Source organism: Nicotiana attenuata, chromosome 1 (genome assembly GCF_001879085.1).
Source record: "Nicotiana attenuata strain UT chromosome 1, NIATTr2, whole genome shotgun sequence".
In the NCBI taxonomy this organism is placed as follows: Eukaryota; Viridiplantae; Streptophyta; class Magnoliopsida; order Solanales; family Solanaceae; genus Nicotiana; species Nicotiana attenuata.
This window is the reverse complement of record NC_031989.1, coordinates 95,480,234-95,493,132: the sequence shown is the minus strand read 5'-3', so window position 1 is coordinate 95,493,132 and position 12,899 is coordinate 95,480,234. Positions and strand designations below refer to the sequence as shown.

Sequence of the window (12,899 nt, the reverse complement as noted above, 5' to 3'; positions counted from 1 at the left end):
GAGAAATTTCCTTAGAACCAAGTATTGTTAAAGGTCCAATCCCATATCCAAAAAATAGGATCTAGCTAGTCACAAGCATGGAAGAGGATGATGATTAACAAAAAGGAGGCTGAGCAAGTTATTCAATGGAGACTTCACTCAGGAAACTTTCTATTTTGGTGGGTTAATTGGTTAGGAACAGGACCATTGGTTGACCATATAATTGGTGGAGGCAGGCCTGGTAACACTTCTATTTCTTATTTCTGGAGGGAGGGTCAATGGGATCTTCAGAAGCAAAATGAAAATGCCCCATACCACAAGATCCAGGACATCATTCAAACCCCTATTCATTACCAACCTCATATCTTAGATGAAGCCATTTGGACACCAACTGTTGATGGTAAATTCACTTGTGCCTCTGCTTGGGAACTCATCAGAAAGAGGAAGCAATCTAACTTCTCCAACAGAATGACCTGGCACAAGAAAATACCTTTTAAATGGTCCTTCTGCCTATGGAGAACTCTTAGAAATAAGTCACCAACTGATGATAGGGTGCTTTTATTTAGCAAACCTGCTGTATCCAGATGTGTCTGCTGCACCAGATCTGCCAATGAAACTGTGGATCACATTTTCATCATAGGTTCTTTTTCCATCTATGTTTGGAGTAAATACGGTGGCATACCAGGAATACAAACTGACAAAAAGCTTCTCAAGATGCTCTTGATGACCTTGTGGATGCAGAAAAGTCATAATGAAGTCCAAAAGTTAATCATTGACACCATGCCTATTATTATCTACTAGAACCTTTGGAAGAATATATGCAGTGCAAAATATGGAGGAAAGGCATCATCCATGGCCAGGGTCGTGTTCTCTATCAACTCATATGTTTCAATGCTGCCAAGGACCTATTTCCCTTATATCTCATGTCCTTTCAACTGGAGTGAACTATATCCAATAGTGGAACAAATTAAACACCACACCTCTGTCACTCAAGTTGTCTAGCAAAGACTTGAAGCACACTTTGTGAAGGTCAATAGCGATGGGAGTGCTTTAAGTAATCCAGGCAGAATATGGGCAGGGGTTATCATTAGAGATCACACCAGTGAGTTCATCCATGCCATTGCTACCCCATTGGAGAAGCTACTAACAATCTTGCTGAAGTAGAAACATCCATCATATGAGTGCAATGGTGTTTGGACAATGGATTTCACAAAGTCCACCTTGAGGCATAATTCTCCTTATCCAGTGGCTGAACAAAAATTAATCCCCCTGGACTCTAAGGATGAAAGTGCAGAAACATAAGGAACTCAGCTCACAGTGTGAGGAATTCAGATCCTCACATGTGTATAGAGAAGCTAATTGCCCAGCTGATTCCTTATCCAAGTTAAGTCATGAGCTGCCAGAAATGACCCATTTCCACTTCCCATTAGCTCTACCTAACCAAATCAGAGGACATATCTTACAAGACTCCATCAGCACTCCAGTTTCAGACACAGGAAAATAAGTAGAATCACTGCACCATCACAATCTTCTCAAGGATATGGGTAAAATCAAAGCAGCAAGGGGAGCAGACCTAATTGTCCAATTATCCATACCCATGGCCCCATATGATCACAAGCAGAACAAGCACCTTTCTCAATTCTGGAGGAGAACACTGGTGCAGTTTGGTATAGTAACCTTGGTTTTAGTTTTGCAGGTAATACCAAGCCCTCGCAAAATCCTCTAGTGGTCCTTCAAAGTATGGTATCAGAAAGTGTGTTGCTTTATCTAGTGAAGGATCATCAGAGCACTGAAGCATGCCTTTATAGCCATGAAACCAAACACCTAATCATACCACCAACCCAAAAAGTCCTCCCAATCTCCAATACACTTCACCAATTACCTATACCTCCAATCTACTGCACGAATGATCAACCAATCCAAATGACTGCCTACATTCCTCACCTACAACTGGAAGTCATTCACCCAGTTTGACACCAACAAAACACAACCATCCACTCAATCTCAACCCACCAGTCTATTTCAATTACCCTACAGCCTTAGTAACAACTAACCTTACCCCAACAAACCATACTTAACCAGCAAGCACACAGATCCCAAAACCTGAGATCGTACACACATGTAATTCTCAGAAGCCACAAGAACCTGAGAATGGCCTCACACTTAACTCTCAACCTTCAAAAGGAACTGAGAGGAGAGAATCACTGCTGCAAAACAAGAAGCAGAAAAAATTGCTTTTACACTAACTTTGTTTGTTTTATTGCAGGTATATATATATATATATATATATAATATATATATATTATTATATATATAAATAATATTATATATACTATATATATATATATATATATATATGCTTAACCAATTTACATATCCTTAATGTGGGGTATCAGTAAAATATGTACTCATTCTACTGAGGAAATCTCAATGTCTTAAAGTAGGTCCTAGTTTGACTACCTCAAATAGACAGCCTCACACCATACAACTCACAGCTTCCCCCAGTTAACTTTTGCCTTTTCATGCTCCTTCTCATTACATGGAGGAAACAATAGGGCAACACTTGGAGCTGGACTTCCTCAACTCAGACTGTGCAACATGAATCTCAACATGCATAACACTGCAATCCTATGCAATTCACTGATATAGAACCGGTACATGCTGTAGGACACCAACATTCGAGCCATCATCAACTGGAACATCAACATAGTTCCAACAGCTTCAACTTCAAGTCCAATGGACACCAACAGATGCCACCATCCTCCTAACTTCTTACAGCTAACCAAATTGTTTAGTTTTAGAGGTACCATGTTGAGTGATATGTCCTTACTATTGAGAGTTTCTCATAGTGTGGTATTAGCACAATTTGTGCTCAATCTACTAAGAGCATGTCAAATAATCAAGGCATGCCAGTTCCTGAATATCACACACTTGTGCATGAATTTAACAGGTACCCAGTAGGGCACACCTAGGGTTCCAAACTTAGCTGCCCTGCACTGCTTTCTCATTAGCCCTCAGATACAAAAACTTACATACTGCAGCAACCTCTTCCCAAAGGGTGATGTGCGTGAGAAGATCTGCCTCAGCTCCCAAAACCTACCATCTCAACCTGTCTGTTTCATTGCCTCCTGGATCAAAGTAAACAACAACTACTCAATCTCTTCTGTCAAGAACATCATGCAAAAGCATCAACCTCAATCATCTACTTGTGCTCTTTTGATAATTATCTTCAACTTGGCTTTCTCCATTCTTATTGTCAAAGCAAAGTTGAAGATAGTTCCTCATGCAATCATCAGCATTTGGTCATTCTCCACAGGGAGATTCTTCTTTAGATGTAAGTCTTATTGTATATGGATGATGCACTTTCTATTCAACCACATAGTAGATTTAGGTTCACTTGTGCATTTTTGTATAGTTGGCCTAGGCTTATTTCATCATAGTAGACCTATTGCCTATCATTTATGGATAGGCAATTGGTACATCATTATAGGTCTAACTTCACATAGTCTACAGGATCTATTATGTTGTCAAATTAGGATGACCAAGTGTGTATCCACCATATTCTCGGAGGTTAGGTTAATGTCCCCTCCTTTGTTGTAATCTATTTTACATTTATGAAAATTAATCCTAGGCACAATGCCTAGTGGATTGTCAAGTAGTTCGTAATCATTCCAATCAAATTTTGATCATCCTGAATAGCAGTTAAACCAGGAATTACTAGAGCATTGTTTAAATTCAATTCCTCTGGAGACGATAATTATACTATACTATCTTTGGCTAGCGAGCATCAATTTTGTGTTGTGTTTTGCGTTTGTCAAATTTTGGCGTCGTTTCCAGGGATTGTCAATCAACAATAGTTTTTGGTGCTAATTCAGGAACCTATTTTATTTTATTATTCATGGGTTTTCTCTTCCGTGTGTAGGAAACAGGTTGACATCTCTGGTGTATGACTCGATCTTCTTCAAAAGAATTGATTCCATACAATTCAGAGGTGGAAAAGAGTATGTGACAATTGAGGAAACAGAAAGAACTCACCAAAAAGTTCTTGGGGAAACCTTCAACCCAAGAGAACATGGCTAAAAACAATGAGCAGGTAGTTGATTTGGCTGCACAGGAAGCAGCCTAACAGGAAGCAGCCGCACGGGCAGCTGCTGGGGCAGCCTTTACAGTTGCTGAGGAGACTGTCGAAGATGATGTGGTCGAAGATTCAATCTAATCGACCATCGATTGAAGAACAGTTCGAAAATATGGTACCCAATCCTGGTAGAGCATTGGGTGATTATGTCAGACCAGTCTACAATCAGGGACTGTCCGGTGTCAGACCTCTACCCGTAGCAGCGAATAATTTTAAGTTGAAGCAAGCTTACTTCAAGCTATCTAGAACCACTGTGTATTCAGAGGGAAGCTGAATGAAGATCCTAACACTTACTTGATGAATTTTAAGGAAATCATGAACACCTTTTAGTACAACGTAGTGTCAAAAGATGAAGTCTACTTAAGGGCATTCCCCTTTCACTGAAGGATGAAGCGAAGCACTAGCTTCGTAGCTTACCAAACTGGGTCGATCAGGACATGGGAAGATATGACTAAAAAGTTACTTGACAAATACTTCTTATCCGCAAAAATAGTGAAATTCAGAAGGGAAATTCACAACTTCTGTCAGAAGGACACTGAAACGATTTTTGAGGCTTGGGAAAGATTCAAGTAGATAGTGAGAAAGTGCTAGCATAATGGGATTGAACTTTGACAACTCCAGGATTTTTGGGATGGCCTGACACCTTTCTCACGACGAACTCTGAGCACTACAGTTGGAGGTCTTTTAATGAAGAAGACTCCTGAGAAGATTGTTGTAATTCTTGATGAGCTCTCTGAAGATGCTAACCAATGGACTATTGAGAGTAATTATAGAAAAAAACTAGCTAGGTTCATCAAGTAGATTCTAACACATTAGTGAAAGCCCATCTAGACTCCATGACCAAAGAGATAAGAAAGTTGACCTTAGCCAAGGTCCAAAGCCAACCATCATCAGTTTATGACTTTTGTGGAATGGGTCATCCAACGCATGAGTGTCACGCCTCACTTGCAGATGAAGTGGTAGATGCTGTGGTAAGCTTTGACAAAGGAAACTACTAGAGTGGCAATAATTTTAACTCTATGGGGCAGAGGCACCCAGACTTTTCTTGGAAATCACCAAATGGTAGTCTGAACTCATGGAAGTAGAATAATCCGAGACCACAGGGACAAGGAGCTCTAGGATTTCAGAATCAGCAGCAGCAACAATACCAGCCTCCACATTCTAATCAGTCTATCATGGAAGATCTAATGAAGGTTTTCATTAGTAAGACAGATGAGAGATTAAAACTCATAGTACAGCTATTCGAAACTTAGAGAGGAAAGTGGGGCAGATTGCTATTCTGTTACCCAAGAGGTCTCCAGGAACCCTCCACGTGGATACCGAAAGGAATCCAAAGGAGAGAATAAATGCAATATCTTTGAGGAATGGCAAAGTATTTGAGATCCATTAGTAGTAGAGAAGAAGGAGTTGATGGGAAATCAAGATAAGAATGAAGGAGAGCAGAAAAGTGATGAGCACCATAGGAATAAAGTGAGGGCACAACAAGAGGATGATCTGAAGAAGAAGAAGAAGAAGAACAAATCTGACGTTTCAACAAGGAAGAAGAAGACAAACAAAGAAGTAATGATGAGATCGAAGAGAGTAAATATATGCCAGCTCTACATTTCCCTTAGAAAAAAGAAGAGAGAAGCTGGACAAACAATGTGGGCGTTCTCTAGAAATACTCAAGAAGGTGCATGTTATTGTACCTTTCACAGCGGTGCTTTCACAGATGCCAGCATATGCCAAGTTCTTAAAGAAGATATTGTCCAACAAGCAGAAAGTAGAGGAGACATCGGTAGTCAAGCTCACAGCGCATTGTAGTGCTATTCTGCAAAATAAGCTCCCTCAAAAGTGTGGAGATCCAGAGAGTTTTACTATACCTTGCTCTTTAGGAAGTACTAAACTTAAAAATTCTTTGTCTGATTCAGGTGCTACTATTAATCTTATGCCTTTGTCTATTTTCAGGAAATTAGAGGGAGATATTAGAGAAATCAGGTCGATACTTGTGTCCTTGCAGCTGGCGGATCAAATCACAATCATACTTGAAGGAATAGTGGAAGATGTGCTAGTTGGGGTGGACAAATTTGTGTTCCTTATGGACTTCATTGTGGTAAACATGGAGGAGAATAGGGAGGTTCCTCTAATTTTAGGAAGACCCTTCTTGGCTACTGGCAGAGCAATTCTGGACATTCTGGAAAGGCAACTCATGCTCAGAGTGGGGGAAGAAAAGGTGATCTTTAAGATGGAAGGAGCAATGAGGGACCTAAAGGAGCAAACTGGAGAGAGTAAAACTAGTAAGGGTGTACCCAAAAAAGGACGAAAATAAGCTCTTAGCATGAATGTGTACACTGAGGGCGTGCAAAGGAGATCCCGACTTCGATGCAGACCCCGACAAGATAAATCAGGGGAGTTTCCTTTACCTCTTGCTTTTTATTTGTGCGTCATGGGAACATACCGCAATTTTAAGTGTGGGTTGAGGGATGTAAATATGTAAATGTATGTTTGTTTTCGTTTCTTTTGATTGTTTTTTTTTTTACTTTTCCTGACGATGGATTTCCTCGACTGTCTTCTTGAGGGATCAAAGTCGAAGAAAAAATATTTTGTTTTTCCTAGGTAGTGTAACAATTCCCCCTTGGCTTTTTTTTATGTTGCGATTATTTTTCAAGGATTTTGCTTGAACCGGTTGTAGTTAGTTTTTATTAGGAATAAGGAAGTCTTGTGCTATGGTGTTAAATTGAGATAACTGCTCTTAACTTTGTTGTGCCTTGAGAATAGTGAGTGCCTTAGTTGTAACGCCTAGGCTCAGTTCTTGACTCATGTATTGTAGCGCCTTGAATTGTTTGATTTTGGCTTTGCTACTACTTTGAGTAGAGAGTCGGGGTAGATCCGATCCTAAGTGAGTTATATGCCAATGTGTGAGTGAGGTTTTTGTGGATATTATGTGCATGTCAATTGATGTCTAGAACTTGCCTCGTGTGTTTGAAAGCGAAATAGCAGTCATGTTCAGTCTAGGAAGTGATATAAGTATTTCTTTGTGGAGCCGATTATATGTTTATGACCTGCATGATCGTTGTGTATCCTAGTTAATCCCGTTGACCCTGCAATCCTACTTCTTTGGCAATCACACTGCAAGCTTGATCCACTTTGTTAGAATTGATTATCTATTTGAACCTTCTACCTCTTTTGAGAACTTGACTTTATTATGAGCTTGTAAAATCTAAGTTGAGGTATGGTCTGGTTTTTGAGTAGAACTATTGAATAAGGAGAAAGGTACATTGTTTGGAAAATTGTGAGAGCCGCTTGTACGGAATTGAAAGAAAAAAAGTGAGTTTGCTTGAAAGAAGAAAGAAAAATTAGAACTTTGAAAAGAAAATAATTTGATTCCTTGATAGTGGTAGTTCTCATCTTGTCTGTGCTTAAAGAAATTTGGATCTTGAGGTTATTATGTGTGAAGGTTGGGTTTGATTTAATATAAGTGTGGGGTTGACATGTTAATGTATATGTATTAAGTGCTTAGGGAGGGTTGGGCACAATTATCTATATGTATCTTACCTGTCCTGCATTCTATATTACAACCAATTAAAGTCCTACTTGATTCTTAACTGAATGAGCTCAAATTAGTAGAGTACTACACTACAGGCAAGCCTATGGTATGTGTTTTATGGCACATGAATTTTGTTTCTGAGAGTGAGTGAATTCGTTCTATCTTGAGTTCCTAATTGGTCTTTAACTTTATTGTGTGTGGAACTAATCTCTATTGATTGTGTGAGGGCACATGACTTGTGAAGGAAAGGTAATGTCTTTGGGCTAGTAGAAGAAGTATATAGTTCTGTTTCTGTTGCTTATTATACAAAAAAACTAAGAGAGAGAGCGTCACATTGCTGACTTTCATGATCTTATCTAAATCTTGCTTTTTTTTCTTTTGTTTTTTCACTTTCATGTTCTTATCTCTCTCTCAAAAACAGAAAGATAAAACGAGGAGAGGGGAGAAGAAAAGAAAAGAAAGATATTTTATGAGAATGATTGATGATCTTTCTGAAAGAAATAAGAGCCGGGTTTGGAGTAGCTTTTAGTTATGCGTGGGCCGTTAGAATATTCTTAACATTTCTTTACGGTAGGATGAATGTTTGTAAATATGTAGAAGTAAAGGATGAGCAGAGCTCGAGCTCCAATGGTGGAACCCTAGAAGGTTCTCGGAGAGAGAGGGAGAGGGGGTGAGAGAATCTGTTATGTGAGAAATGAGCTGATTAGTTGTATTAACAAGCCAAATTAGTACATATATACAACATACGTGTGAGTCCCACTGTAACTGATACTAACTCAACTAACTAACCACTCAAACTAACAGCTAAGCTTACGTATAACTAATACAAAATAAATACAATATCTCAATAAAACTGTCAAACTTTTGAATAGTTTAGGTATGCTTTTTGTTCACTTAGTAGTACAAGGATGTACTTTAAGTTGGAGGCGTAATTCAAGGATGCTTTTAGTTTAGAAATTTTTAACTTTGTTTCGAGAAAAAAGTTATTGCTATATTTTTTTTTCGAGAAATAGAATACTGACTAAAATTCATTGGTGCACAGTTGATGGTGAAGTTTGGAAAATTGTATGGATCATCACTGGGTTTGAAGAGGTTTGAATTTAGGCAAGGAAGAAGAGGGAGAGAAGATGGGTAAGATTTGGTGTCTAATATACTATTTCGTATATAAATGGTCGAAATAATATATGCTAATATAATTAAGTGATAACATAGATGAAATGCGTTCTTAAATTCGTTGCAATCTTAAATAAGATTTTTGAAAATATGATTTTAGTTGAGTCGTGTTGGTTCCCCAAGTATACACAAGTATACGTGGCCGTCAAGTAATAAAGTGACTCGAAAGTCGGATGTCAAATCCGCAGAGACTTAGATTAATCGTTAACTAAGTAAACTAAAATCAATTAACTGTCCAAGATAGTCAAAAATATTATTTGTCTACCAAACTACTTTTGCAAATATTGAACAAGTAATTAGCTAATTTATCAGGGATGCAAACAGGTGTTTTGGATTTTTCTCAGAGGAGATGAAGATTCCAGGGTTGTGGTTGGATTATCAATCCTATTAAGTTCAATAATATACTCATTAATCCAGATTATCAAAGGTTGCTAATTGATCGGATCGTTTATATGAATAGCATATTCTCACAATACTAATCACCTGTCCGCAATATACAATCCTATATTCTTATGGTATTGAATCTATCATGAACGAATATAATACGGTTTTAACTAAGCAAGACTGTTAGGTATATTCCTATTCCAACTGCGAAATCATTCCCTGAGCCACGGGTTCAGAAACAAGCTCTCTTTAACTCTACTCTAATCTAAACGCGATTTTCTCAAGCATAGCATAGATAGTATGGTGAATTGGCAGCTACTACAATTCACAAGTTAAAACTAGAATTAAAGAAACAACCATAAGATGATAATCCGAATTAACGAAGATGTAATTAATAAACGTTAATAATCATGTCAACCACAACCCTAGAAACTAGAGTGCTTAGTCACTCATGTTCGTAGTAACAACTTTCCAAGTATTTTGCATAAACAAATTACAAAGAAAAGATGAAGGAATGAAGAACTCGATGATTTTCTCCTCCAAAGCATGTTCCCAACGTCTTCTCTCCTTCACAAGTCACGTCTCTCCTTCACAAGTCACGTCCGTCCTCCTCAAGTCACATTCCGTCCTTCACAAAAGTGAGTTTAAAGCCTATTTATATGGGATAGGATTAGCATGGGGCGAAATAATACAAGCCCACTTCGAAACAACCTTTTTAGGTTAGCTCGTTCACTCTCTCGTATGCACGCGAGAGTGAACGAGCAAAGTTCTTCTCTTTTTCTTTTTCTTCTAGGCCTCTCGTGCACATCCATGCCTTTTTGCTATATACTCCACTGTTTTTTTTCAAGCTTTTCCTCAGTAGCTCGTTCACTCTCTCGTGTGCACGCGAGAGTGAACAAGCAAAGTCCTTCTTTTGTCTTTTGGTCCCGAATCAATTTCTTTTGCTCCCATTTCGTCCAACTTGCTTCTACACATAAGAATGCACGTAATGAGCATAATTCACTACAAAAACTCATGTAACCTACCATAGCCACACACGTTATGAGATGAAAGTACATCGAAAAATATGTATTTTTGGCCGTTTATCAAGCCGATTGAATAAGCATATACATACTTGAACTATTCTGTTGTTAAATTAGTACCGAAAATTTTGAAAACTTGAGATAATATTAGAGTGTCAAATTAATAAAGTTGTTGAAGTTATCAATATAATATATAAATTACTGATCGCACTCGTAGTATATCATTAATGTGATAAATCAATTATTTTTGGCTTTAAGGGAATATTTTCAAAATAAACGCAAACTGTAAAAAAAATTGTCATAATCATGTGGGCCCAGACCTAATGCCACCTAGGATGACAAGTCATCATAGGCACACGTTAAAGTAAAGATTGATGGTGACTTTAATATACACTACGTAGTCAAAATGATGACGACACACGCATAGCGCACGCTTGTCACAAGCAAACATTCCTCGTACATATTTTTTATTTTACCCTCATTATACTGAAGAATTATACTCTTAACTCCAATTTAACTACCTTATATTTGGATTAAAATTAAGGGTAAAAGTGTCATTTGATCAATTCACTTTGACTTCAAATTCTTATAAGATCAACAGATTCTATCAGAAAATTCCATCAAGTTGTGTCACGTCTCTTTGCAAATCACTCTATTGACATCCAAAATGGCCATTTCTTCTAAATATATTGCTATTTTTCTCATTTTTATTTTCCTTTCTTTTCCATCAAAAATCACATGTCAATCTGAAAATAATGATACAACTCGATCAAAATGTGGTTCAGATACTGGACATGGATGTAGAAACAAGAATGAGGCATTAAAGCTAAAACTTGTTGCCATTGCTTCAATTCTTGTAACTAGCATGATTGGTGTTTGTTTGCCCCTTGTTTCTCGTACAGTTCCTTCCCTTCAACCCGATAAGAATTTATTCGTGTTGGTTAAGGCGTTTGCTTCCGGGGTTATACTAGCCACGGGATACATGCACGTTATGCCTGACTCGTTCGATTGTCTTAGGTCAGACTGCTTACCGGATAATCCCTGGAAAAAATTTTCCTTCACGACTTTTGTTGCCATGCTTTCGGCTATTCTTACTCTTAGCGTGGATTCATATGCCATGAGTTACTTCAAGAAGTATAAATTGGAAAATGGAAGAGATTTTGTTCATAATGGGAAGATGGAGTCACAAATTATTGACAATAATAGCCACATTCATGGTGAAGCCAAAGTTGATGACAAAGCTACTCAATTGCTTAGGTATCGCGTGGTGGCTCAGGTACAATTCTCACTTCGATTGGAATTGTCTTATATTCCGTGTTATTGGAGTAAGGGTAAAGTTATCTCCGAGACCTATAGATCACTAGTTCGAGCCGTGGAAGCCGCCGCTAATGCTCGTATTAGGGTAGACTGTCTGCATCATACCTCTTCCGATATGCCCTTCTCTGAACCCAGAGAGAATGGGGATGCTTTGTGCACTGCACTGGCCAACCGTATTATTGTAGTTCTAATATTGGCCATCATATTGTATATCAACAATTATTAATAATCTGTCGTATTTAAAAAACTTATATGTCAATATGTATAATATTCTTAATTTATATTTTTTATTCACCTTAGTTGAATGTCATATGGAAATGCAGGTTTTGGAGCTAGGAATTGTTGTGAAGTTGTTTATTGTGTTTTCTTGGATTGTCTTTGTGTTGGTACTAGTTTTCAAGATGATGTTGTGTAGTTATGTTATGTTGCAGATGTTTGAAGTTTATGTATTAGGTTCAGATGAAGTTTGAAGTTAAACTACAAAAATGAAATATGAAGTTTGCAGATGTATATATGTATTAGCTTCAGATTTTGTAATTCTGCATTTGTAATGGTTCTCTGTTGGTATGAAATCAAGTTTGTTACCATTCTCTTCACTCTCATACAACATTTTGTATACACAGACAATCACAATAACAAATAGAAATATCTCTTATAGATAGACAAGATAGACAAGAAGAACATTGCCATTAATCGAGTAGCAAATATACATTGTTTCAAGATTTAAGCCCAACAAAACATTGCTATTAGACAAGTAAATGTGTGATCCAAAAACATGTACCACTGTCACAACATTTACTTGTCTAAAAACCTAGAACATAAACAAACATCATGTACTCGAACAGTCATGCAAAAAAAGGATTTTAATGTATATTATATTCATCATTTCTTGCTACACTACTCCCCCTTGCCCCTCCCCTTGCCTCTTCTAGCTTTAAGTTTGCCAATCTTTTTCTCTTTCACACCCAACAGATGAGCTGTTGTCATTGCCTCCTTTCCCTTCCAGGTAGTTCTTTCTGGGGAGTATGGCAGTTTTGTTGGTTGTGAGCTACCAGTGTGATCACCTGTTAATGGTATCTTCCTAGTCCCAGAATTTTGTTGATTCCTACATTGAAGTCTAGTCTTAATATCAGACACAACCTTAGGCCTCAAAACTGAGTCAGCTTCTGCACCAAAGTCTCCTTGAATAAGCCTTCTTCTGGTCTGAATATTTTGACTTGGCATCTCAGTTGCCTGGGTGTCATGACTGGAGTGCTGACTTGGCATCTGAGTGTAGAGACTAGATTGCTGACTTGGCTGCTGAGTGTCATGACTGGATTGCTGAGTTGGCATATGAGTGTTCTGACTGAATTGCTGACTGGAC

General features: G+C 38.0%; 2 protein-coding genes across 2 annotated transcripts; both read left to right on the top strand.

The window, feature by feature from the left end:
* LOC109238653 lies at positions 5,525–6,422 on the top strand. Its single transcript, XM_019405141.1, has 2 exons — positions 5,525–5,695; positions 5,826–6,422. The coding sequence occupies exons 1-2, from the start codon at positions 5,525–5,527 to the stop codon at positions 6,420–6,422; spliced, it is 768 nt and encodes a 255-aa protein (XP_019260686.1).
* LOC109241771 (zinc transporter 7-like) lies at positions 10,855–12,096 on the top strand. The gene is made up of 2 exons (XM_019408550.1): positions 10,855–11,495; positions 11,860–12,096. The coding sequence occupies exons 1-2, from the start codon at positions 10,887–10,889 to the stop codon at positions 12,004–12,006; spliced, it is 756 nt and encodes a 251-aa protein (XP_019264095.1). The 5' UTR covers positions 10,855–10,886; the 3' UTR covers positions 12,007–12,096.

What these genes read in the sequence shown, in the direction of transcription:
- LOC109241771 (XM_019408550.1), top strand. Translation starts at nt 10,887, where the DNA reads ATGGCCATTTCTTCTAAATATATTGCTATTTTTCTCATTTTTATTTTC. An exon ending in GGTATCGCGTGGTGGCTCAG is followed by an intron (nt 11,496 to 11,859) that starts GTACAATTCTCA and finishes ATGGAAATGCAG; the next exon opens with GTTTTGGAGCTAGGAATTGT.
- LOC109238653 (XM_019405141.1), top strand. Translation starts at nt 5,525, where the DNA reads ATGGGAAATCAAGATAAGAATGAAGGAGAGCAGAAAAGTGATGAGCAC. An exon ending in TAATGATGAGATCGAAGAGA is followed by an intron (nt 5,696 to 5,825) that starts GTAAATATATGC and finishes GTGCTTTCACAG; the next exon opens with ATGCCAGCATATGCCAAGTT.